Below are 23,872 nucleotides of genomic sequence, written 5' to 3' on the forward strand. Positions count from 1 at the left end.
CTGTTGAAAGTAACACACAGCGGGAAGGGAGGCAGTTAGGGAATATAATACAAACTACACATTATTGCTCTGGTTTACAATGGACTAAATGTAATTTTATTGTGTGGCTAGAACAGAACAGAATTATCATTGCCATAACTCATTGTCTCTCTCTCTTTCTGTTGAGAGTTACACACTGTAATTAGCCAGGTTAGGGGAACACACAAACAAGACGTTATTGGTCTGGTTTTCAATAGGCACTGTGTCCTTTATGTCGGCTCAAAACTGAACAAACCTAACTCTTTATTTAGCGCCCACAAGTGACCATTGCCCCATGACTTTGGTGATTGTATAGAGGTCATTCTGGATGATTTTAATATTACCAGACAGAGACGCTCAGATTGGCCTTGCCGTGTTTCTGTCTGTATTGATTATTAAGGTGAAAATCGAATGGTTGTGCGACAATGTGGATAGCCCAAAATCTTCATCATTGTGCTTAACTTGCATTGTTTGTCAAGACACATAAAATAATTATTCCTTAAAATTTACACAGCTCATGATCATAGTAATGTGGGTTGAATTAGTGAGACAGTGCTCTCCTCTCATGCAGCCAAAATAAACCGCTCAATGCCTGGGTGTGAACCAGCGGCAGCCTTCATTTGAGGCACTTTGAATGGATGTGACAGTTCCAGTTTATAGACAACTCTGTTTTCCCCAGATCTCTGTCAGGGTGATGCTCATCATTAGACTTCAAATACACACACATGCACACACACACACACACACACACACACACTCACACACACGCACACACTAGCCTGTGGCCAGACCCTGTAAGGGAATCTCCCTGGGGAAGCCCCCTGGATAAGTCTGTTGCAGTGTGAGCGACCCCCCTGGAACTCTCCCGGAGGCCTGTGAATGTGTGTGTCTGTGTGTGTGTGTGTGTGCATGTGTGCCTGTCTGTCTCTCTTCGTCTCTGAACTATCAGTGTGTGCATGCCACCAGTATCTTGGAGGGAGATGGTCTCAGTGATGCATGAGTGAGTGGGAGGCTGATTTCCCTAACTGCAGCTCTCGCTCCAATCCAGCTTCCCACTCCTTTAGCAACTCTCTCTCTCTCTCTCTCTCTCTCTCTCTCTCTCTCTCTCTCTCTCTCTCTCTCTCTCTCGCACACAGACAGAGTGGAATACTGTGTGTGTGTCTGTGTGTGTGTGTTTGTGTGTGTGCATTCAGTGGGCCTGTCGTAATGTATTATTACGCAGGCTCACACAGACATGCACAATGTCTGGGTTTCTAGAGTAGATCCCTTGAGAAAGACAGGATACTTGTCCCTGTCCCTGTCCCTGTCCCTGTGTCTAGCACGGCTAATAAACACACACACACACACACACACGTACACGCGCGCACGCACACACACACACACAAATGCACAGTATTCCTGAAGGGTCAGTGTGTCGCCAGGCATGCTCAAAGCGCTCCATCACCGGTTTCCACTGGGACAATAACTGTGACTTCCTGAGGATCGACCTTCACCATCGCACTTCTGTCACTCTTTGTGTGTGTGTGTGTGTGTGTGTGTATGGGTGAAAGAGAGAGGGAGTAAGAGTGTGTGTTTCCAGAGTGTGTGTGTGTGTGTGTGTGTGTGTGTGTATGTGTGTGTGGGGGTGTTTTAGAGTGTGTGTCAGACTGCCGTTTCAGCTGACTCCTCTGTTTCTGGCTTTTTAATGGCTCTTATGGGGCAGGCCTTTAATTGCAAGTCTCTCTCCCTCCCTCTTAATCCTCCCATCCTTCTGTCTCTCCTCTCCTCTCCTCTCCCTCCTCCCTCTGGCTGACAGTCACTAGGGGAGGCCGGGTGCTGGGTTGGGTTGGGCTGTATAGAATATTGACTTGCTGAGGAGTGGTTTGGGAGGAGGAGAGGTGGCTGCCTGTCACAGCTAATGAATAGATGCATAAATGAATGAGACCCTCTTTGTGTGTGTGTGTGTGTGTGTGTGTGTGTGTGTGTGTGTGTGTGTGTGTGTGTGTGTGTGAGTGTGTGTATGTGTGTGCATGTCAGTGTGCGTAGGTTTGGGTACGTGTGTGTGTGTGTGTGTGTGCGTGTGTGTGTGTGTCTGACCTAAACAAGGTCCCCCATCAGCTCAGCACAGTTGGATATGGATCAGATGGACAGACAGACAGACAACGCTGAGGGCGGGCATTGGCTGTGACTGACAGCTGAGGCATGCAGGCTAGCTTGATACTGATAATTATTAAGGGTGTGATGACAATCCCACACACACACAGACGCAGGCACACACACACACATGCAGGATTGGGCAGTTGGGGGGGTTGGGATGTGGGACAGAAAGGGAGGATACTAGAAAAAACAATCCAGTTAAGTGCCAACCCTCCAGCTGCTCTCTCTCTCTCTCTCTCTCTCTCTCCTCTCTCTCTCTCTCTCTCTCTCTCTGTGTCTCTCTCTCTCTCTCTCTCCCTCTCCCTCTCCCTCTCTCTCTCTCTCTGCCTTTCTTGCTCTCTCTTCTCTCTCTCTCTCTCTCTCTCTCTCTCTCTCTCTCTCTCTCTTTTGCTCTATCTTGTCAGATCAGGTTCAGAGCAGGAGTGCTCTCATGCCAAACTGGGACAATACCTATAAAGACAGAGAGAGAGGGAGAGAGAGAGAGAGGGAGAGAGAGATTGAGAGAGAGAGAGAGATTGAGAGAGAGAGAGAGAGAGAGGGAGAGAGAGAGAGAGAGAGAGAGAGAGAGAGAGAGAGAGAGGAGGTCTGAAGAAGAGACTGTTGATCTGAGGGGGCAGATGAAGGAGTGCTGGAGTGTTGATGTCTTCCTCACTATTGCTTTGTGCCGCATTTCAAACACTGATTGCCTTAAGAGGACAATTTACATTTCACAGACTTTCACAACAAGTGGATGAGATGGAGGCAGAGATAGGGAGAGAGGGAGAGAATGATGTTTCAAGGAGGAAGCCAGGGGTGAGAGAGTTCACTCAGAAAAGGTAAAGGCTGTGCTGCGTGAGCAAGGAAAAGGCAGGAGGTATAAACAACAGTTTCTATTGCCTGTGTTTGTTTGTGTGTGTGTGTGTGTGTGTGTGTGTGTGTGTATGGGCGTTTTGTTTTCCCCTACTCTCGGTAGAATGCACCTGTATAATTTGAACTTTCTTTTCCACTTCCTCTTATTGGAGGTGTTGAGGAGAGGAGAGCAGGAGAGGAGAGGAAGAGGACAATTGAAGAAAAGAGAGGAGTAGAGAAGAGTAGAGAAGAGAAAAGATGAGGTGAGGAGATGAAGAGAAGTGAAGAGGACAGGAAGAGAAGAGAAGAGAAAAGAGGAGAAGAGAAGAAAAGAGAGAAAGAGGAGAGGAGAGGAGAGGAGAGGAAAAGAGAGCCGGAGGAATTAAGAATCAAGTTAGGAGCAGGCTTTATCTGACAGAAAACTGTGAAACTGAAAAGTACAAGAAAACTTTTCCTATCAGCGCACTCTCTCAGGTAGTGTATGGGTCTGTACCTCCAGTGTGTGTATGTGTGTGCGTGTATTTATGTGTGTGTGTATTTAGGAGATAGCTTTTCCTCCCCAGTGGAGGGAGACATCGGTGTGTCGGTGAGTCTGATTGGTTGTCGGCCCTGAGGGTCTGTCCTCTATATCTCTCTCCTGACTGGCTGCTCTGTGACCAATCAGGCGCCCAGACCTCACCATGACAATCAGATAGTGACACACTCTCTGTGGGCATCGGCAGGTCATCTGGAAATACCTGTTATGTTTTATCTCCCTGTCACTCACACACACACACACACACACACACACACACACACCTGTATAACCTTGCTGTCTTTTCTTTGTGTCTCTAGGAGATTGCTGCATATCTCATCACATTTGAGAAACATGACGAGTGGCTGACGACATCGCCAAAAACCAGGTGAGGGGAGCGCACACGGGTTTGCACGCACTCTTAACACGCACACATACGCAGCAACGCACAAACACAATGTCACTCAAGCAGCCGGTGAGTCACTGTTTAAATCCCAATGACTAAGTGCCTGCGTTTGATTAAAACATTAGAGGCGTACGTCGACTGTCTCCACAGGATCGCGCTGTTCGGCCTATTCTACACGGAGAGAACGCTCCAGAACATGGCCGGACTGTAAAGCACCTAGTCAGCTGGAAATGGAGTATTAATGCATGTAAATGTATGAGGATAAGTGATGTATAATTCAGACATTATTGGGGGGTGGGATGGGGGAAGGGGCGTGTGTGTTTAAGATGGGGGGTGAGCAGGGACTCACATGTCGAAACTGAATATTCAGCGATACAAATGAACCATAGGTAGCTCTTTTTGTAGACGGGGGAGGGGGGGGGGTTAAAGTAAGGATGAAAAGAAAGAAAGAAAGAGGGAGAGAAAGAAACAAAGAAAGAAATTTGAATTTACAAGTCACCTTTGTTGACATTTACTTTACTTAATACAAATCAAAGTATGCCATCCTGAAAATGAATCATGTACCCTCTCCACAAGACAGAAAGAAAGAAAGAAAGAAAGAAAGAAAGACAGAAAGAAAGAAGGAAAGAAAGAAAGAGATAATTTGAATTTATGAATCACCTTTGTTGACATTTACTTAATACGATCAAAGTATGAAAAACAATTATCAGTGCAATCCTGAAAATACATCATGCAGCCTCTCCCCAACAAAGAAACAAAGAAAGCAAGAAAGAAAGCAAGAAAGAAAGAAAGAGAAACTAAAGTTAAGTAAATAAACTAAGGGCGGCGGTCACCTCATGGCCCCATTTCTGATTACTGACAGCAGTTGAAGCCTGAGGTAAAGCCTCTGTGCTCCCACTGTGTGAGCTGAAGGACTCTTCTCAGGAGCGGCCTGGGGCCAGCTGCACAGTTTATGTTGTGGATGGATTTCTCATTGATTGGTTGTGCTGCCGTATAGCCTCAGCCTCCCAGCAGCAACAGCAGCAGTCATATTGGTGTTATTGAGCAGCAGTTAGATATAATCCCATTTACACATGACACGAGGCACGATTAGAACAGATTACACCTAATCCCATCAGATGGAGAGGAGCTCAATTTACGGAGCCAGTGACATTTGTGTGAGCATGTGTTTGTGCGTGCGTGTGTGCGTGTGTGCATGCGTGTGTGTGCGCGGACTTGTTGGGGCGATATTAAGATAACAATCGGTGACCTTCATTTGTCCCCTCTCTGAAATACCTCATCAGCTCAAAGTAATAACTGCTACCTCCTCTCTCCCTCTCCTCTTGCTTTCTTGTCTACTCCTCCTTCTCTCCTCCTTTCTACCCTCCCTTTACCGGACTCACTCACCCACCCACTCTGTCTCTTTATCTTGCCGTCCTTTTTTTTTTTTTTTTTCCCACTCTCCTCCCCTAGCCTTCTCTGTTTTCGCTCTGCTACGCTGTGGAACGATGGAAAAGCTTTTTATATCCCACACATCACAGCCCAGTTACAATCAATAGCATTTATGTCTGCTTGAATCGGAGGGTTTGCAAGGAACATGGACACCATGCATGTATACGCAAGCGCACATACACGTTCTCCCCACCCACACGCACACACACGCACTTATATAGGCACACATCTGATCTCATCCATCTTCTCCATAACATAATTAGAATCAGCAGCTCTGAGATGACTCACACTGCTGTGAGACAGAGACTAAACTCTGCTTTGATCGAAGGGTGGGGGTCTCCACTCCGCTAAGAAACTGGCATGCTCACCCCCAAAGAGAACAGATTCAAGGTGTCAAAGAAAATCAGTTCAAAGTAAATTCAATTTCACTACACAGAGTGTTCTGGCTAAATTGCCATCATCTCTGGCCATATAGATGTGCCTACATCAAATCCTAGGGGAGGGGAGAGGAGAGGAGAGGAGAGGAGAGGAGAGGAGAGGAGAGGAGGGCAGAGGAGAGGAGAACAGAGGAGAGGAGAGGAGAAGAGAACAGAGGAGAGGAGAGGAGAGGAGAACAGAGGAGAGGAGGAAATAGAGGAGGAAATAGAGGAGATGAGAAAGAATGGAAAGGGGAGGAGAATTGAGGAACTGAAGGAGCAGTAAAGAGAAAATGAAGAGATAGTATGATAAGAGTGAAAAAGACTGGAGGTTGAGGAGAGGAGGGCAGGGAAAGGAGAAAGGAGAGACGTGTGTGTGTGCGTGCGTTTGTGTGCGTGAGAGAGAGAGAGAGAGAGAGAGAGAGAAAGCATTTGTGAGTATGTGTTAGGTTATTGATTGTTAACGGGCCTGTTCTCTTTCTGTTGTGAAGAGATAAGGCAGCAAAGCCTTTTTCCTCCACCTACACATACACACTCTTTCTCACACACACACACTCACACACACACACACGCACACACACACATGCGCACACACCTGTCCTTATGTTTTAGCAATGTAATGATTGATTGCTGAGCTGCAGGTTTGACATTGAGCTCAGAGAACACACAGCAGTAGGTCTTGCCATCTCTGATATCACTCTATAAAATCTCTGTCTTCCGGCATGTATAGCTCGTGGTGTGTGTGTGTGTGTGTGTGTGTGTGTGTGTGTGTGTGTGTGTGTGTGCGTGCGTATGCATGTTCATCCCACCAGGCCTATAGAATGGGAGCTTAGAGGCCAATGTTCCTGTTGTGCTGATAAATCACCCTACTGAAATATTAACACGTAGGAGTGTGTGAGTCTATGTATGAGAGAGAGAGAGAGAGAGAGAGAGAGACAGAGAGAGACAGAGAGAGTCATGGGATCAGAGAACTTGACTGTGAGAGAGTAACATTGACATCACCGTTTGAATACTGTCTTTGAACCCAGTCTTGCTGGTTTTGGCTCATATTTATGAATTTGCTAGCTGGCTAGCTAACAAGCTACTGCCAGTCCATGTTTGGTAAATGAGCTGTAGCTATCACCAACTTGAAATGATGAATGTAAAGGAAACCTTTGCCTTTGCTAGTTAGTCCGCCCGTTGCCACAGCAGCAGCAGTTTGATACTGTTGGTGATTTGAAATCACAGCATTAAAAACTTTTTAAAGTTTCCATGGAGTGTCTAAGGACAGGAAGTGGAACAGCTGGCCAATACGAAGAAGTTATCTTTGTGTATAGCATCTGTTCTATGCAGTCAAACTAATGCCTTTAACACTATGTAACCCTGCCCTCTCCCCCCCCCCCCTCTCTCTCTCTCTCTCTTTCTTTGTCCTTCCCTCCATCAGGCCTCAAAATGGCTCCATGATACTCTACAACCGTAAGAAGGTGAAGTACAGGAAAGATGGCTACTGCTGGAAGAAGAGGAAAGATGGGAAGACCACCAGAGAAGACCACATGAAGCTCAAAGTCCAGGGAGTAGAGGTGAGAGAGCGTATGGGGAAAAGAAGTCATTGATCTCTTTCTCTCTCTCTTGTTTGTCACTGTGTGTGTGGACACACCATCAATCTTGTCTTTATCTGGCTCACCTTCACTCCCATTAGACGCACAACTGTCACACGTGTGCACCCACAAACACACACGTACTGGAGGCAGAGGCCAACACGCTACCTGAGAGTGCGCTGCTCTACTTTCTTTTCCTCCCTCCCTCCCTCCCTCCCTCTGTCCCTGTCTCCCTTACTCTCTCTCTCTCTCTCTCTCTCTCTCTCTCTCTCTCTCTCTCTCTCTCTCTGAAGGATAAGAGTGTGTTTGGCCTGAGGCCAGGAATGATGTCAATGCCTCCTTCAGCAGAACAGAGAGGGGTATCGATCCAGTCTCAAGGCAGCGTCTGTGCGCGAGAGTGTGTGTGAGTGTGTGTGTGTGTATGTGTGTGTGTGTGTGTGTGTGTGTGTGTTTGAGTCACATCAGCCAGCTCAAAAATTGACTATTCAGCAGGAATATACCAAGAGGTGAGAGGAGTGAGCATGCATGTGTCAGAAACAGAAAGAATGGGGTAGAGGAGAGAGTGAGGGAGAGATAGAGAGGGAACATGTGAATGTTTACAGGGAGGCTGGATACTCTTGCATTAAAAGTGAGCGAGAGACAGGAGAGAGAGAGTGACAGAGAGAGAGAGAGAGAGAGAGAGAGAGGAGGGAGAGAGACACAGAGGTAAAGGGAATAATTGAGATCAAGTATCCCCATATGCACCTCTATTATTTACAACCCTACACTCACATTGACATTCATCTCACACACATTTGTATGCAATTGTGCATACACACACGCACACACACACACACACACACACACACACACACACATACATGCAGGCAAGTGTTTCTCTCCCTGGTAGTTGCTCAGTAATTGTTTGTGTCACCTCTTCCCAGGACCCCCCTAGCAAGCACTGTGTTGAGCAGAGAGGCAGGGAACGAGCAGAAAAGCAAGATGAGGAGAGGGAGAGAAGGAGGATGGGGAGAGGCAGGAAGCAGCAGAGAAAAACATAACCCTGGATGGAGAGCCTCCTCATATCGAATGGAAATATATGGAAATGCACTCTGCCTTTGGCAAAACACACTTTAGAGGGAGGGCTACTTCTGAGAAGAGGCAAAATAGTGAGAAAATATGAGTGTGTGTGTGTGTGTGAGACACAGAAAAAGGATGAGTTTAAGTGTAGATTATACAGGATGATTGTGCTCCTGTGAGTGATTGTGTTTGTTCGTGTGTACATATATGTCTTCATGCACAAGCTATTTATACATGTGTGTTTGTGTGCATCTGATTCTTGATTTTGCTGCATGTGGAATAGTGGCGGTGATGACCTTGATAGAATCCCATTCTGTCATCATTCCATCCTTCCGCTGTCGAACACGCAAAAACACACACCCAAACACACACAAGCTATTATAGAACCCCTGAAATTGTGCATGTGTGTATGAGCCTCTGTAATTATACATTAGGACAGATCCAACTGTTTGCACACACACACACACAAAACACACACACACACACACACACACACACACACTCTGTTTGTATTTCAGCATCCTCTGCTGGATGGAGAACATACTGCAGACTTGCTCTTCTTCATCTTGTCCAACTTGACTCCTTTCCCTCCTATCCCTGTGCTTTCCTCGCTTTCTTCCCCCCTTTCCCCTTCTTCTACTGTCTGTTACTGATCTCTCTTGCAGTTTCTGTGAGCTGACAACATCATTACTTTTTTGTGAATTTCAAAGTTGATTATGTCTAGTCTTGCTGAGACAGTGAGTTTCACAATCTCTGAGGCTGTATTGTCAACTTCAGAGTTATGGTTGTTTAGAAAATAAATTAGAAAAAAACACATACAGCATGTTTGCAATTTAGTTTTGGCACCGCGATCAATACAACCTAAATGGGTATAACCTAAGTTCTCCTCTCCTGTCCTCTCCTTTCTTCTCCTCTCCTCCTCTCTCCTCTATTATCCTCTCCTCCTTACCCACTTTCTGCCTTGCTTCCTCCCTTTTTCTCTTCTCCTCGACTCCTGCGCTTTCCTCTTTTCCCCTCTTTTCCCCTCTCGTCTCCTCTATTCTCTCTCCTCTCCTCTCCTCTCCTCTCCTCTCCTCTCCTCTCCTCTCCTCTCCTCTCCTCTCCTCTCCTCTCCCCTCTCCTCTCCTCTCCTCCCTCCCCTCTCCTCTCCTCCCCTCTCCTCTCCTCTCCTCTCCTCTCCTCTCTCTAGTGTCTGTATGGCTGCTACGTCCACTCCTCCATCATCCCCACCTTCCATCGTAGATGCTATTGGCTGCTGCAGGTAAGCCCACCCCCCTACCCCACCTTGCCTTTGCTCATACACCTACACACTTACAATAAAAGGAAAGTTAGGGCAATCTTAACATAAACATTGCCTTCAGACAGTATTCATTAGATTTAGAAACATCTTATTTATAGTGTACTGATAATGGGTCATCAGTTGTTTATGGCAGTGTAGCTTTATCGTTTTCAGGTCTTTTCCCATTGCGTTATGGCCTTCCAACCACTGAACTTCAATAACATTTGCTCTACTTATTCTAGCAAGGCTTTACTCACTATTCAGCACAAAACTGGACAACCAAGACAATCCACAGCACATGATCTAATTTGTACAAACTGTCAGCTGTCAAACTGTCTGTTATCATGTAAAAGAAGAACAGTAGCCTCAAAGTCTGTTCTGTGACAATTTCTGAATTAATGAGGCTGACCATCATATGTGAAAAATACTTGGCGGGTCGTTTTTTTTAACTCATACTGTTACACCTCTAGAATATATAAGCCCTAATGCTAACACACAGAGCTGAGTAGTGGTGGCTTAAAACATTTTTTTTTTTGCCAGAAGTTACACTAGCATAGTGTGTTATCCAAACCCTGACTGTCGATGCCTCTACTGAGCATCAAGAATAGAGGTACTGCTCTCTGTGTGGTCCTCTCCAAGGAAACACCCTGGGGCTGTACAAACACACATGCTCACATACACACACACACACACACACACACACACATGCACGCACACGCACAGGTCTCCCCAGTGTATAAAGGCATGTTCTTTTTTCATAGAGATGTTTGATTCACTCTACTGCTCATGTGAAAGACAGCAGAGAGCAGCAATCACACCCACGCACACGCGCGCGCGCACACACGCACCGGCCTATGTTGGCCATGCAAGTGATGGTCACCAGGACCTCATCATCCTGGAAGGACAGGATACATGATGGATCTTAAACATGCCTGCATACATATGCACTCTCTCTCTCTCTCTCTCTCTCCCTCTCTCTGTTGCAGTCACTGAAAAATATTGAAAACCAGGCCGATGTTTATTCATGATATGGAAATGCATACATACTTATGCATTCTTTGTCCAAATTCCCTATACATATACGTAACATGCAATTTGAAAGGACATTCCAACAATTGAGCACAGTAAATTGAATATTGCATCACCCTGTATTTTGCTCAGTATCCCCAAGTGGCACTGACATTCCCGCTGTCTGAAAAGATGAAGAGAAATCCTCCTGGCTTTATGTGTAATGTGGCATTTGTGCTCTTTGCTCCGATATCAAAATACATCAGTGAATATGATCATAAATCAGTGTGTGAGTGCTGTTGCATTGCACAGTGTGGTGCTGTAGCAGCCCACTGTGCCATCCTCTTTTGGAGAGAAAAGTGTTCCACCTCAGCAGGCCCTCCCCCTCACCTGAGTCTGTCTGCTGAATCTTTCATCAAGAGAAGCTGCTCTTCCTCTCTCTCTCTCTCCCTCTCTCTCCCCCTCTCTCTCTCTCTCTCTCTATCACACACACATGCACCTGTTGAATCTTTCATGGGGCAGAAACTCCAGAGGTCTGTTGGTGGCCTATAGTGAGAACTACTCTCAACTGCTCTCTCTCTCTGTATCTCTCTCTCTCACGCTCTCTCTATATATCACACACACACATAGACACTACCAAACCCTCCGCAGGGTTAGAGTGATGAGCAGGCTTGAGCTGTTAAATCTTTTATAGGCAGGTGAGAGAATCTTCTCTGACACGCTATGTCTGACCTCCTCCCTGACCTCCACTTTCTCTCCCGCTCTCCCTCTCCATTTCCCCTCCCTCTACTCCCTGTGTAAATAGACTCTCAATGATTTACTCACTCTCTCCCATATGTGGTCGGATCATGACGATGAATTAATAAATAAAGGCCGTAAAAAGTAATGGTGTGTGTGTGTGTGTGTGTGTGTGTGTGTGTGTGTGTCCATGCTGCAGAACCCAGACATTGTGCTGGTGCACTACCTGAATGTGCCAGCGGTGGACGACAGCGGGAAGCCATGCGGTCCTGTCCTATGCTCCATCAACACAGACAGGAAGGAGTGGGCCAAGTGGAGCAAGGAGGAGCTCATTGGACAACTCAAACCCATGTGTGAGTCAGCTTTACCTTCCCCTCAACTCTCACCTCTCTCCGAAATCTGACCCAGGCCGGCCCACCACAGCTGACCCACAGATACTCCACTTGCCGCCCCGCTTCTCACAATGTGGACATGCAAAGAAATATTAGAGATATAGGCTAGCTATTTTTTTAGAATCTTTTCAAATGAGGTTAGCATTTTACATATGAGGTGATACATTTAAATTCAAAATATTATAAAAAAAACAATCATCACTTGTACCATCAGTTGTTGAGAAGGTTGCCATTCGTTCTGCCCATAAACGCTGCATCTTGATAACTTGGGGGTCATAGAAAATCCTGACTTTCCCAGTCATATTTACCTCCTTGTTTATGATGTTCATATGCGCTCAACTCATAATTCTGATATTTCAAACAAGACCTGAAGGCATGATAATAATAGCTTGAAAACCAGCTATGTGGCAACATTTGCTGCTGCATGTTGATGTTAGCAGAACTGACACATGTTGCACTGTTAGTTCTTGTGTAATCAAGTACATTAATCAATTTGTGGCATTTGGTCACATCTGCCTCGAGGGACTGTTTTTCACCCCACTTTTGTATTTTTGGTCTCCTGATTTTCCACGTCCATTTATTAGGTAGGCTCAGTGACAACAAAAAAGTTGGCGGGGGGAGAAAGATGGACTTGTGATGAACTTATGACCGCCCACACACACCTACCAAACAGTGGAACTACCAAACAGTTTGGGACTTCTTGCTACTCCAGATGGCCGGTCCGCCTCTCTCCCACCCTTACCCTCTCAACCTTCACACATTCCCTAAACCAAGAAAGATGAGTCACCTTGGTTCAATAATAATACCCCAAACAATTATGGTATTCTTAATGATAATGATGATGATGATAATAAAATAATTAGCTTTTTTTTCATAAGGGGTTAAAAGATCTGAAATGTAGCTAGGGGCCAAACCTAACCAAGCTTTAAATGTAATCTTTAAAATCTTAAAATCAGTTCACAGACTAAAACTAACAGGCAATCAGTGCAGTGAAGCTAAAATAAGGATAATATGGTCCTGTGACATGCAGTTAGTCTTTGTAAATAACTTGGCAGCAGAATGTAGCACAATCTGGAGCTGTGTCATGGCTTATCAGCAGAGACAAATCTAATCTTTGAAATGTTAATAAGTTGGCACAAACACATCTGACTCAATTTATTACTATGTTGCTCAAGGTTTAAAGATTAATCAAATGTGGCTCCTGCTTTTTGGATACAGGTTTGCTGTATAGAATTAAAGGACAAAGAGACAACTGAATTTGTCTAGAGGTGTGTTCAGGCCCACATATAATGATGTGTATAAAGACAACAGTATTGTTTAAAGAGCCACTTATAGAGACGTTCAAAACATCTCTACCCTTCAGCCAGGTAGTATACAAAAGAAAGACTGTTTTTTGATGGCCCAGACAATTAGCGCCATGCTGCCACCTAGAGGCTGAAGCAGATTGTAGCCTAGAAAGAGAAGCATGGAGGGAAAGAGAAGAGACAGAGGTGCCCAAAATATCCAGCATGTATTATTCATAAATGAGCATCAGGGAGAATAGATAACTACAACACACACAGCAACACACATGCCTCCTCCCCATCTCAACCCCAAAACACCCCCACACACCCCCACACACACACACAAACAGATTTCCTAATCTCACACATCTTTTGATCTGGTTTGGAAGGGCAGATAAGGACAGTTGCCCAAAAGTGAATGGCTTGTTGTTTACCAGTAGTACCTCACATCTCCCTTCCCCGCTGAGTCATGTTCCTTGTTCTCTACTCCTCCTCTACTGGCTCTAATTTACTCCTACTTTTCCTTTTCCTAGCACTTCTCTCTTGATCACTCACTTGATCTCTCTGTGGTCGTAGGGATATTGTCTGGGTGTCATGGCTCTGACCCTTGCACACCTATTGGTTGTTTCACACTGAGTCAGTTAAATGCCTACAATGTAAATTGGAAATGTAATTGGAAATGTAATTCAGAGATTGGAAATATATGTCAAACTTCATACAACTTCATATTATTGACCAGTTGTACATTTTTCACATATGTATTTAGTGTTTTAGAACACACACACACATCAGTCTTGAGCAATCAAAATTGTATTACAATACACATTCTGAACACTGGAGGGCGGCATTTCACACTGTACGATGTGTGTGAGGCAACGCTACATTACTAGAATGATTGACCTGTGGAAATGAAAGGACAGAAGATGTGGACAGTATACATTGACAGTATACATTGACTTAAATGCGGTCTCATTTGTTTTTGTGTGTCCCCTCTCAGGTGCTGGGAGCAGCCTGCATCAGAAATGTTCCAGTGTGAAGCAGCGTATCATCTCATCCAAGCAGGAGTCCGGGGCGGCAGTGGGGGGAGGGGGTGCAGCAGGGACGGGCGCAGCGGCAGGCCAGAGAGCCGGGGCGGCAGATGGCACGGAGGTCCAGAACAGCGATGTGTCAGAGGGCCAGACAGAGGCCAGTCCTGGAGGGGGCAGGAGCCGAGCGGGAGGAGGAGAGAGGAGGAACGGCAGGATAGCCAAACCCTCCCTCCTCCCACAGAGCAGCATGGAGGTGTCCTCCTCCACCTCCGCCAACCAGGTGGAGGTCCCTGACACCACTCAAAGCTCCCCGCTGTCAATCACCAGCGACATGGCCGATAGCCCCGCCCTTGCCATTGGGGCTGGCCTGTCGCAGAGCACAGCCGTGTTCATGTCTGAGGTCACCACGCTGACCGGGGATTCAGTTTACTCTGCTGGCCACACCCACCTGCTGGCATCCACCCATGAGAGCACCACTGCTGGCATTCTGCTGGCCGTTGCCCCTGAAAATCAGAGGTTTGCGTCATTTCCTGGTGGGGTCGGGTTAGGGGAGGGAGGGGAGTTGGTTCTGTCCAGCTCTCTAGACTCCGGGGGAGGAGTCAACCTGCCTGAGACCACCATGACCTTTGATCCTGACTGCTTCCTCAACAATCCCAAGCAGGGCCAGACGTACGGAGGAGGAGGAGGGAAGACTGAGGGGTGTAACGGCGATGACGGGGGGCTCCACTGTTCCTCGAACGGCTACGTCTACAACCCAGCCCTCGTCAACAACATCAAGACTGAAACTACACCCCTGGAGCAGCCGTTAGCCACTCAGAGTGGCTATGTGGGAGAGGGGACGGGCCTCAGCCCCAGCACCACACTGGAGCAGATGGACTTCAGCGCTGTGATGTCGTCAGCCTGCGTCCAGAGTCTGACCCAGCCCACACACCACCCCTCCCCCAGCCTCTTCCTCCAGGCCTCTCCCCAAACCAGCCAGCCCTCCCAGCCACAGACCAACGGTCCCGAGGCGAGCCAGGAATCGGGCGAGGCCCAGGCTTACATGGGCCTACCCACGGTGCAAACAGACTCTCCAGTCACCAACGGAGACCCGCATACACACCTCCACCAAACCAGCCCGGACCAGCAGGCCCTGTGTGGGAGGAACGGACAAGGATCCGCAGTGGGTTCTTTTCCCCTGACGCCACAGGATACTACCGTGGATCAGTCTGGCAGCAGGGGGCATCGGGAGGCGGGGGGCTTAGAGAAGGGGCCTGAGAACGGGGGAGAGCTATTGCTCAAGCCCGGGGATCCACACGAGGCCTATGCAGGCGTCAACGCGGAGCACTACCTGCAACCCACAGATGACAATGGAGGAGGAGAGGGGGGCGGAGGAGGAGGTGGAGGAGGAGGAGCAGGTGGAGGAGGAGGAGGAGGAGGGGAAAGTGAGATTCTTTGCAATGGTGTAAGCTTGTCAACAGCCAACAGCTCAGTAGTAGCCAGTCCTCAGTCGGTAGCTGCTGGTGCGGGCATGGAGGGGGCGCTCTACAGCTCCACTCTGCCCCAGCAGGGTGGGGGGGTATCAGCCACAGCAGCAGGGGCAGGAGGGGCCATCAGCCTGGAAGGCTTCGAGGCCTCGTTTGGGAGCCAGTTCTCTGACCTGATCAATGATTTCATCTCAGTGGAGGGATCTGGAGGAGGTGTGGGGGCGGCTGTCACTGGGGTTCTGATGCCCCAGGAGGGGGCAGCAGGAGAGGAGCAGGGCACAGGAACTGCCCCCCTGCAGGGCTCAGAGGTGGAGCAGGGAGCTCTGGGACTGCTCCAGGAGACTGGGAGGCTTTTTGGTGTGACAGACTACTCCCCAGAGTGGTCCTATCCAGAGGTTAGTGTTTATCATTCATTGTTTATTCCTTATTGTCCCCTACAATGAAATTGGGGTGTTGGGACTATGGATCGGTCTGTCACACAATATCTCAGACACTGCTGATTGGAAACTTAAGGGAATGATGCACCTCACCACTGTGGTCCTGCATTTTCAAAATTACACTGAATGTCTTGGGGGGGCTACATTGTTTGTTAAATTGTTCATGTGTCACACAATATCTCAGTCACTACTGATTGAATTCTGATGAAATTTGGGGAAATGTTTCATCTTACCACTGTGTTCCTGCATTTTCCAAAATAACAATAATAGGCCCAAGTGGGGTGCTACAATTACAGGTCAGAATAAACAATTCTAATAACCAGCTGTGTCTCCGACACAGCAGGTTCAAATGACATGTAATTTGTTTTGGTGCATATATCCAGCTGTACTTGCCAAATTTTCCTCCAGGACCATCACACTATACACTGTACACTATACTGAAAGTTTTCCCCCTAAGGCTTTTTGTTTTATTTACTGATTGATCAAAGGGTGACCACATCATTTGTACAATCAACCGAAAATGCCAAAAAGAAAACATTACCAGACAACACAAATGACATAAAACTTTGACCTTTTGCATATTTGTATAACTTGTTACTGATTAGCCCAAAGGCATTATTCCTAGGGGATGACATGTTTACTGGTGCCTTGTTTCTTTATTATTTCTGTTGGACAGTGTAGGTGAACTAGACTTACAGCAGTAAAATGCAGGCAGGGACAAAATAGTCCCTCTAATCTGTCATGCCACTCTAAAATCTCTACATAGATGATTTGACATTAGAAATTAGAAGTAATTGCTTTGCTCAGTTTCATCTTGTAAGTCAGGCAAGTTATAATATGCATCATATATCATATACTGTATATTTATAATATATAACAAACCTTTTCACTACTGTGGCTATTGTGGCTCTAAGGAATGTTTTAGTGGCAGATCCGTTCAGCTGGAATGGGACATACTGTACACACACACACACTCACACACACTGACTGACAGCAACTTTCACAAGGGTAAATGGTGACACTGAGACAACGTAGCAAGCCTACAGTGCAGTGTCTCCTTCTTTTAAACACACACACACTCTGTCTGTCCTTGTTAACTATGTTGAACCTTAACAAAACCCTCAGAAGGAGCGTCCTGTCGACATCAGAAGAAGTGTGTCATTGCTGTGTGTTATTAGGCTCTGTTTGTGTCTGTGCTGCAGGGAGGGGTGAAGGTGCTGATCACAGGTCCGTGGCTGGAGTCAAGCAGTGAGTACAGCTGTCTGTTTGACCACATCAGTGTCCCTGCTGCCCTCATCCAGCCTGGGGTGCTGCGCTGCTACTGCCCAGGTAACAGGCCTGGATGCGCGCGCACACACACACACACACACACGCACACCACACTATTCTTATGTCAAATAAGCAATTTCCCCTTTAATTATTTTTCCATCAACTGTCGGCTACTATACTTGTGAGGACTTATACCTGCCACAAGTAGAGATAAACCTGGCACACACACACACACACACACACACACACACACACACACATACAGTCACCCTTATGCACACACACTTAGTCCTTTCCTGATGTCTGTCTATGTTTTCAGCCCATGACACAGGACTGGTGATGCTGCAGGTAGCGATGGGTGGTGAGGTCATCTCTTCCTCGGTGGTGTTTGAATACAAGGCACGCGACCTTCCTGCTCTGCCATCCTCACAGCACGACTGGCTGTCCCTGGACGGTGAGTACTGTTTGTTTGTCAGTGTGTTATCACCGCTTGTGAAAACAAGAATGGGAGACCACATGTTAAAGTATGGTTAACCACTGTGTTAATTAATCAAAAAAAGAGCACAAACCATTAAAGAGATGGAATTTGTACATACAGTAACTGTACTGAAAGATATTTTCTATTGTATGTTTACTTTGTATGGCCTTTTCAAGACTTACCTTCTGCCACCTTTGATCACTTAAGCCTCTACAGAATTTGGAGAAAACCCTGTGTGTGTGTGTGTGTGTGTGTGTGTGTGTGTGTGTGTGTGTGTGTGTGTGCGTGTGTATGTGAGTGTGTGTTTGTTTCTGTGTTTCACTTTCTGCCTGCTTGTCTGTCTTTGTACTGCTCTGTGTTATCTAAATGGTCATGGTTTGTCCACAGCCGCCATGGTTTGCCCACAGCTAGCCCAGCAATATGACTAAAGTCATATTGCTGGGCTAGTACAGTATCTTTATTGTTTGCCATTTGTTTCTGTGTTCCTCTGAGCCTGAGAGTAGCGTTCACACTGTTTCCCCTCTCCCTGCATGCAGATATAGATCCAAGAAGGGATCTCAACTGTTTTGACAACTGTTGTCTGAAGGGTGGGAGCGTATACCTTTCATCACCATACAGTTCCCCTTCAAAACTGCTGCAGGCTTTGTCATGGAGCTGTTGGCTTTGTTTAGGACACACTCATTTACTACAGATTCCTTTGTGAGTGTTTGTATGTCAGAGAGAGTTTGGGAATGTTTTTTTTGTTAGAGCTGTTGTGATATTTAAATGATACTGAATTAACTTAAAACAATTCAATAGACTGTCTGGAGGATATGTGGAGGATAGACTGAATTGTCTTTGATTTGATTCACTTGGAGCTCAGAAGGGTTTAGTAGTAAATCTGTACACAGCACCTGGGGGAGAGCTTCTTTGTGCAAACGAACTGCCTGATGCAATCCCAGCTCAGAGACACTCGGGTCGCCTCACTGAGGCATGTCCTGGGTTACTCCGTGATCGCCCCCGTCTCCGCGTTGCGCAATGCGGCAATGCGGCTGTACAGTCACAGCGGGCTGGCTGTTTGGTGGAGCGAAGGGCAAGGACACCATGGCATAACCGCGGTCCACTTCACACAGTCGAAATGTTGTTGCACAGCACTAGCGGTGAGCACCGTAGCCTCATCTCGTACGTGCCAAGATCACTTTAAAAGATGATACTAGGTTGCGCTCTGCCTGTTTTCGCTCCGGTCCTTTGTTTGGCCTAAAAAATAACACCAAGGCAGACTATCTGGGAAAAAGTCCAAGAGAAATCAATTTCTAAGCAAATTTGCGTCAACCCAGGTGTTTGAGACATGTCACTGCTACAATTTAGTCTGTCTATAGTCTGGGTATTGTTGTGCCGATGACGACCGAGCCTCCTGCAGCTCCAAGTCTGGCGGGCGGATTTGAAGCGCTGCTCTGCCAGACACGACGTGTAGACTGCTCTCCTCTCGCTCTCTCTCTCTCTCTCTCTCTCTCTCTCTCTCTCTCTCTCTCCACTTAGTTCTGTTTTGCTCGGTTGGAGTAGCAATGCATGAGTCGCACACTTCAAACTATCAGCAAACGGGTTGAACAGAAGCAAGAACAAAGAGAGCAGCAGACAGAGAGACTCGCGGTTTGGGTTCGTAGCTAATTTGATTTTAAACTGACGGTAGCCTTCAAAACGCACAAGTTTATTGGCGTTCAGCTTTGTGTTGTTTGTAGTTGGGTTAAGTTTTTTTTCACGCTGCCTTAGATGGGCATGAAGCTGACTGTTGTCTAAACTCTGAGTTCATAGCTGTTAAGCCATGATAGCTACTTTTACATCTCACGTAGGCTACAAGCCAAATGTTTTCTCATGTGCCAATATAGCCGATGATGCCCAGCCGGCATCGATTTCAGACAAAGGAGACAAAGAAATGCAACAAAGCACAGGCATTGTTTGACACGCTAGACGATTCAAATAAAACGCCTCGGGAGACCATGTCTGATTTTTGGCTGCAAACTAATGATTACAAGCTCCTCGTGTTTGTTTTGGGTAATCAGCGCTCGGCTGACCCGTTCGGTTTCAGCACCAGCAGCAGTGGACAGCGCCAGTGAACCACAACAAATGAGCGCGAGCTGCTAATGTGGCTGGAGATGCTGATAGGCCTAGAGTCGGTTTACCTTCTCACAGAGACATGTGGGGGTGCTGCTGATGTTGATAACAACCTGAATACATGTATACAGTGTAATATAGCTTTTCAGAATCTCTCTGTTTAAGACTTTGAAAGTTTCTGTAGTGTGTGTGTGTGTGTGTGTGTGTGTGTGTGTGTGCGTGTTGACTTAAGTCATTTTTCCCACTCACATTGATTGACTAAACTATTAGTAGAACAGTCATTAAATGCCAGCTAAACATGAGTTTTAATTATAAAATGTTATAAAATGTTTACATTTGCATTGAAGTTAAACAGATCTGTATTTTGAGTACTGATGTGTCAACAAACACCTGAAATTATATGGCCAAATACATTCTGGACTGGGGCTATAAACTCTAACTTCTCAGAAGTCATAGTCAAGTATTTTGAAGCCCAATGCTGACACCAGCTGAAGAGCGTGAAAACTATATATTATACTTCTGATGCTAACAGACCAGAGTTTTCCAGGTAACACCATTTTCTCATGTTCTGATAAAAATAGTCAATTGATACAAATAAAATGATTAAAAGTTCAACTACTATACATTTAGAATAATACATTTTTATTTAGGTCCTCTAAACAAACCCTGTTTTAGTGTTTTTACATTGTCTTTTAGGTGTACCATAGAACTTTCCAAATGTTGGGTTTGGTTCGCTGAACATCAAAATTCAAATTTAACTTGTAGATGTTGACTATAACTTGAATACTAAGAACAATAATAATTGAATAATAACAACTTGAATAGTGCTTTAAATTATTTTTTTAATTTATTTATTTATTTATTTAACCTTTATTTATCCAGGTTAGCCTCATTGAGATTAAGAATCTGTTTTTCAAGAGGGACCTGGCCAAGAAAAGCAGCACAAAGTTACAGACACCACAACAAACATCTCATCACATTACATTAGGTTTACCTTCAATCCCTTTGCAATCACCAGTTTGCTTCACTTGGCTGCTTTGTTTCTTGAGTTCAAAATGCAATCATGTTATAACAGTGTTTTGAGAAATCATTTCAAATTGTATAGTAGTTGGTCAGTCAAAAATCCAGGGGAACCAAGGTACATATACTATCTGGAACCAAGAAACCTTTCAAGTGTTATGTTTTCAATAACTACCCTAAATTTGGTGCTACAGAAAAACATCATAGTCAACTAAGATTAACCATCAAATAAACTTTGAGAAGCAGGTGAGGGTGCAATCAATAGCAGAACAAAAAGTGCTAAAGTGGTAATCCTGTGGAGGAGTCGTCTTCTCGGTCCTCCTCTTGTGTTATTACTGTAAAATGTCTCTCTCTGTCCTCTAGGAATGAGTGTATGTGTGTCTTTGTGCATCTGCATTTGTGTGTATTTCTATGTGCTTTTACAGGGGATAAAGACTGCTGCTTCTCAATGTGTTTGCCAGTTGTGAGAGTAGAGTTTGTTTTTCTGCCTGTTCACATGAGCTCTGCCACTGATGGCTGGAGAACTCTGCTCCCCTTCTGATTGGCAGTCTGAAATGGGAGGAGCCGTGATGTCACTCTTATTGCGCCACCCTCTCTGCCCAGTTTGTGTGCTGCAGACAGAGCAGAGAGAAAAATAGCAGGAGTGAAATGGGAGGAGAGAAAAGAGAGAGACTAAGAGTGAGAGAGCAGCAGGTGGGATGACATAATGTGCACTGCAGCAAAACTGCAGCAGCACTGGAACAAAGACTCACATTCACATACAGTCAGGCACAAACATACAAAACCTACATAAGCATGTTAGATGTATGCCTATTCACACGCATACCATGTAGTACTTTCTTCCTCAGTTCCCTCTGTGGGTAAAGGGATTTACTGTAATAGGTTGATGGCTCTCTGGTTGTGAGTTTCATTCCAGATTTATTCTAAAGTAGAGCCCTGCAGGGTAGAGCTCTTTAGCACATATAGTCAACATCATCTCTCTCTCTTAGCCTCTCTTAGTACAATGCACATTTACTAAAACACATATTAATATTGATTTGCTTAACTACAGCCAACAATTAGCCACAGGCCCTTTGACTGTCCCGCTCACAGCTCTGCATGTCCCTCTTGTGTTTCTGTAGATACCCAGTTCAGGATGTCCATCTTGGAGCGTCTGGAGCAGATGGAACAGAGGATGGCTGAGATAACCAATCAACACCCCAGCTCAGAAACCATGGCAACCAAGGGTGGAGGAGTGGAGGGAGGAGGAGCCACTGATCACCAGTCTCAAGTAAGGCAGAGAGAAGTGATGTAGTTTGGGTGAATTTTTTTTTACAGCTGTATGGCCTGGAAAGTATGAAGAGATTGGCTGTATCAGGATAACATTGTAGCTGATATAATAATAATAATAACAATAATAATAATAATGATAAGAAGAAGAAGAAGAAGAAGAAAAAGAAGAAGGCTAATTTGTTTAGCACAAAATTTTGCTTGCAAAAGTGAAATAATAAATCGGCACAGGCATAAATAAACAGGTAAAAGAAGGGAACAAAAGCAACACAAAATATAGAGATGGTAACAGTAATTAAATAAAATATTACATTAAAGCAACTCTGTAAATCTGAATCACTGTAAAAGTGAATGCAAACATCGTGCAACTCTTCTGCTCTTGGAGGATCATAATCCAGTACAGCAAAGGGCAGCAGGCTGGCTGAATCACTGTAAAAGTGATTTAGATTAATTTTGAAGATGACATGAAAATTATTTTGCTGACTTAAACCGGTTGATCAGGTCATTCCACAGTTACTGAGCTATGAAAGAAAAGAAATAACCTATCAGCATTGAAACAGCAACAGGGACCTGGCTGTATATCTTACACTTCCCTCCACAGCGAGTCAGAAGCTCTGTGATCTATAGCTGAGCGCCAGACTCTGCCTTAGAAGTATTGTGAAACCTTGTGACACCTTGAAATTGATTTTAAAAATCACCAAAACACAGATATTAAAACTTTTGGAAACTCTTAGTTCACCCAAGTTCTACATGCTTAACTCACCATGCCCTCTTCCGCTCTTCATCTCTGCAGGTCTCCCCTGAGCAGGGTTCATTTGAGGGTCGTGTGGTGGTGGTGTGTGAGAAGATGATGTCTCAGCCATGCTGGGTTTCATCAAATCAGCTGGTCCACAGCAAGAGCTCCCGAGGAATGACCTTACTGCATCTGGCTGCAGCTCAGGGCTACGCAGGGCTCATTCAGACACTCATTCGCTGGCGGTGAGAACACATACATGCACACACATACACATACACAGTTGCTCAGTTGGCTGAAGCGAGTACAATGTAACTGTGATGTCCAAGGTTTGAATCTGGCCTGGGCCTTTGTTGCATGTCAGCTCCCTCTCTCAAATAAATATAATAATAATATTGTATCAAATAAAGAATAAAAAGTAATCTAAAAAAAAAACACAGACATTGACAGGTAATTTTACTATTGTTGCCTTGTTCTGCAGCACCAAGCATGCTGACAGTATTGACCTGGAGCTGGAGGTGGATCCTCTCAATGTAGACCACTTCTCCTGCACTCCACTGGTAAGTATGTGATTGAGAGTGTGTGTGTGAGTTTGTGCATATATGAATGTGTGCTTGAGTGTATGTGTGTATCCATGCATGTGTGTGATTTGTGTTTCCCATTTGCCCTCTCCAGATGTGGGCGTGTGCTCTGGGCCATACTGAGGCAGCATTAGTGCTTTACCAGTGGGATCCAAGAGCTCTGGCTATTCCTGATTCGTTGGGCCGCCTGCCACTCAACATTGCTCGATCCCGGGGCCACACTCGATTGGCTGAGCTTTTAGAGCAGCTGCAACAGACTCCTCAAGCTCATGGCCAGCCTACTGACACTTGGATGGACAGGTGGAGCGGCGAATCACAGCCCAGCGGAATAAGCGACAGTCCCAACCCTAACCCTAACTCAGGTGAAGAAGCTTACTATCTGGTGTTGTTTGATACTAACCAGGAAGAATGTCTG

The 23,872-nt window shown here is 45.7% G+C and overlaps 1 protein-coding gene across 1 annotated transcript in view; it reads left to right on the plus strand.

Annotated features, from left to right (window-relative positions):
- The window catches only part of LOC139651988 (calmodulin-binding transcription activator 1-like), a 49,074-nt gene that overhangs the window by 19,970 nt on the left and 5,232 nt on the right, over positions 1 to 23,872 (plus strand). Inside the window, exons 4-14 of the mRNA XM_071528901.1 lie at positions 3,817 to 3,884; positions 7,173 to 7,308; positions 9,575 to 9,646; positions 11,610 to 11,763; positions 14,083 to 15,974; positions 17,219 to 17,345; positions 17,605 to 17,739; positions 21,996 to 22,144; positions 22,937 to 23,121; positions 23,358 to 23,436; positions 23,552 to 23,819. Coding sequence (XP_071385002.1) covers positions 3,817 to 3,884; positions 7,173 to 7,308; positions 9,575 to 9,646; positions 11,610 to 11,763; positions 14,083 to 15,974; positions 17,219 to 17,345; positions 17,605 to 17,739; positions 21,996 to 22,144; positions 22,937 to 23,121; positions 23,358 to 23,436; positions 23,552 to 23,819 — 3,265 coding nt within the window. The remainder of the gene's footprint in view (positions 1 to 3,816; positions 3,885 to 7,172; positions 7,309 to 9,574; positions 9,647 to 11,609; positions 11,764 to 14,082; positions 15,975 to 17,218; positions 17,346 to 17,604; positions 17,740 to 21,995; positions 22,145 to 22,936; positions 23,122 to 23,357; positions 23,437 to 23,551; positions 23,820 to 23,872) is intronic.

This window comes from Centroberyx affinis, unplaced genomic scaffold (assembly GCF_046629955.1).
Source record: "Centroberyx affinis isolate AG114_WGS23_722 - 3 ecotype Tasmania unplaced genomic scaffold, CSIRO-AGI_Caff_v1 ptg001738l_1, whole genome shotgun sequence".
Classification (NCBI taxonomy): Eukaryota; Metazoa; Chordata; class Actinopteri; order Beryciformes; family Berycidae; genus Centroberyx; species Centroberyx affinis.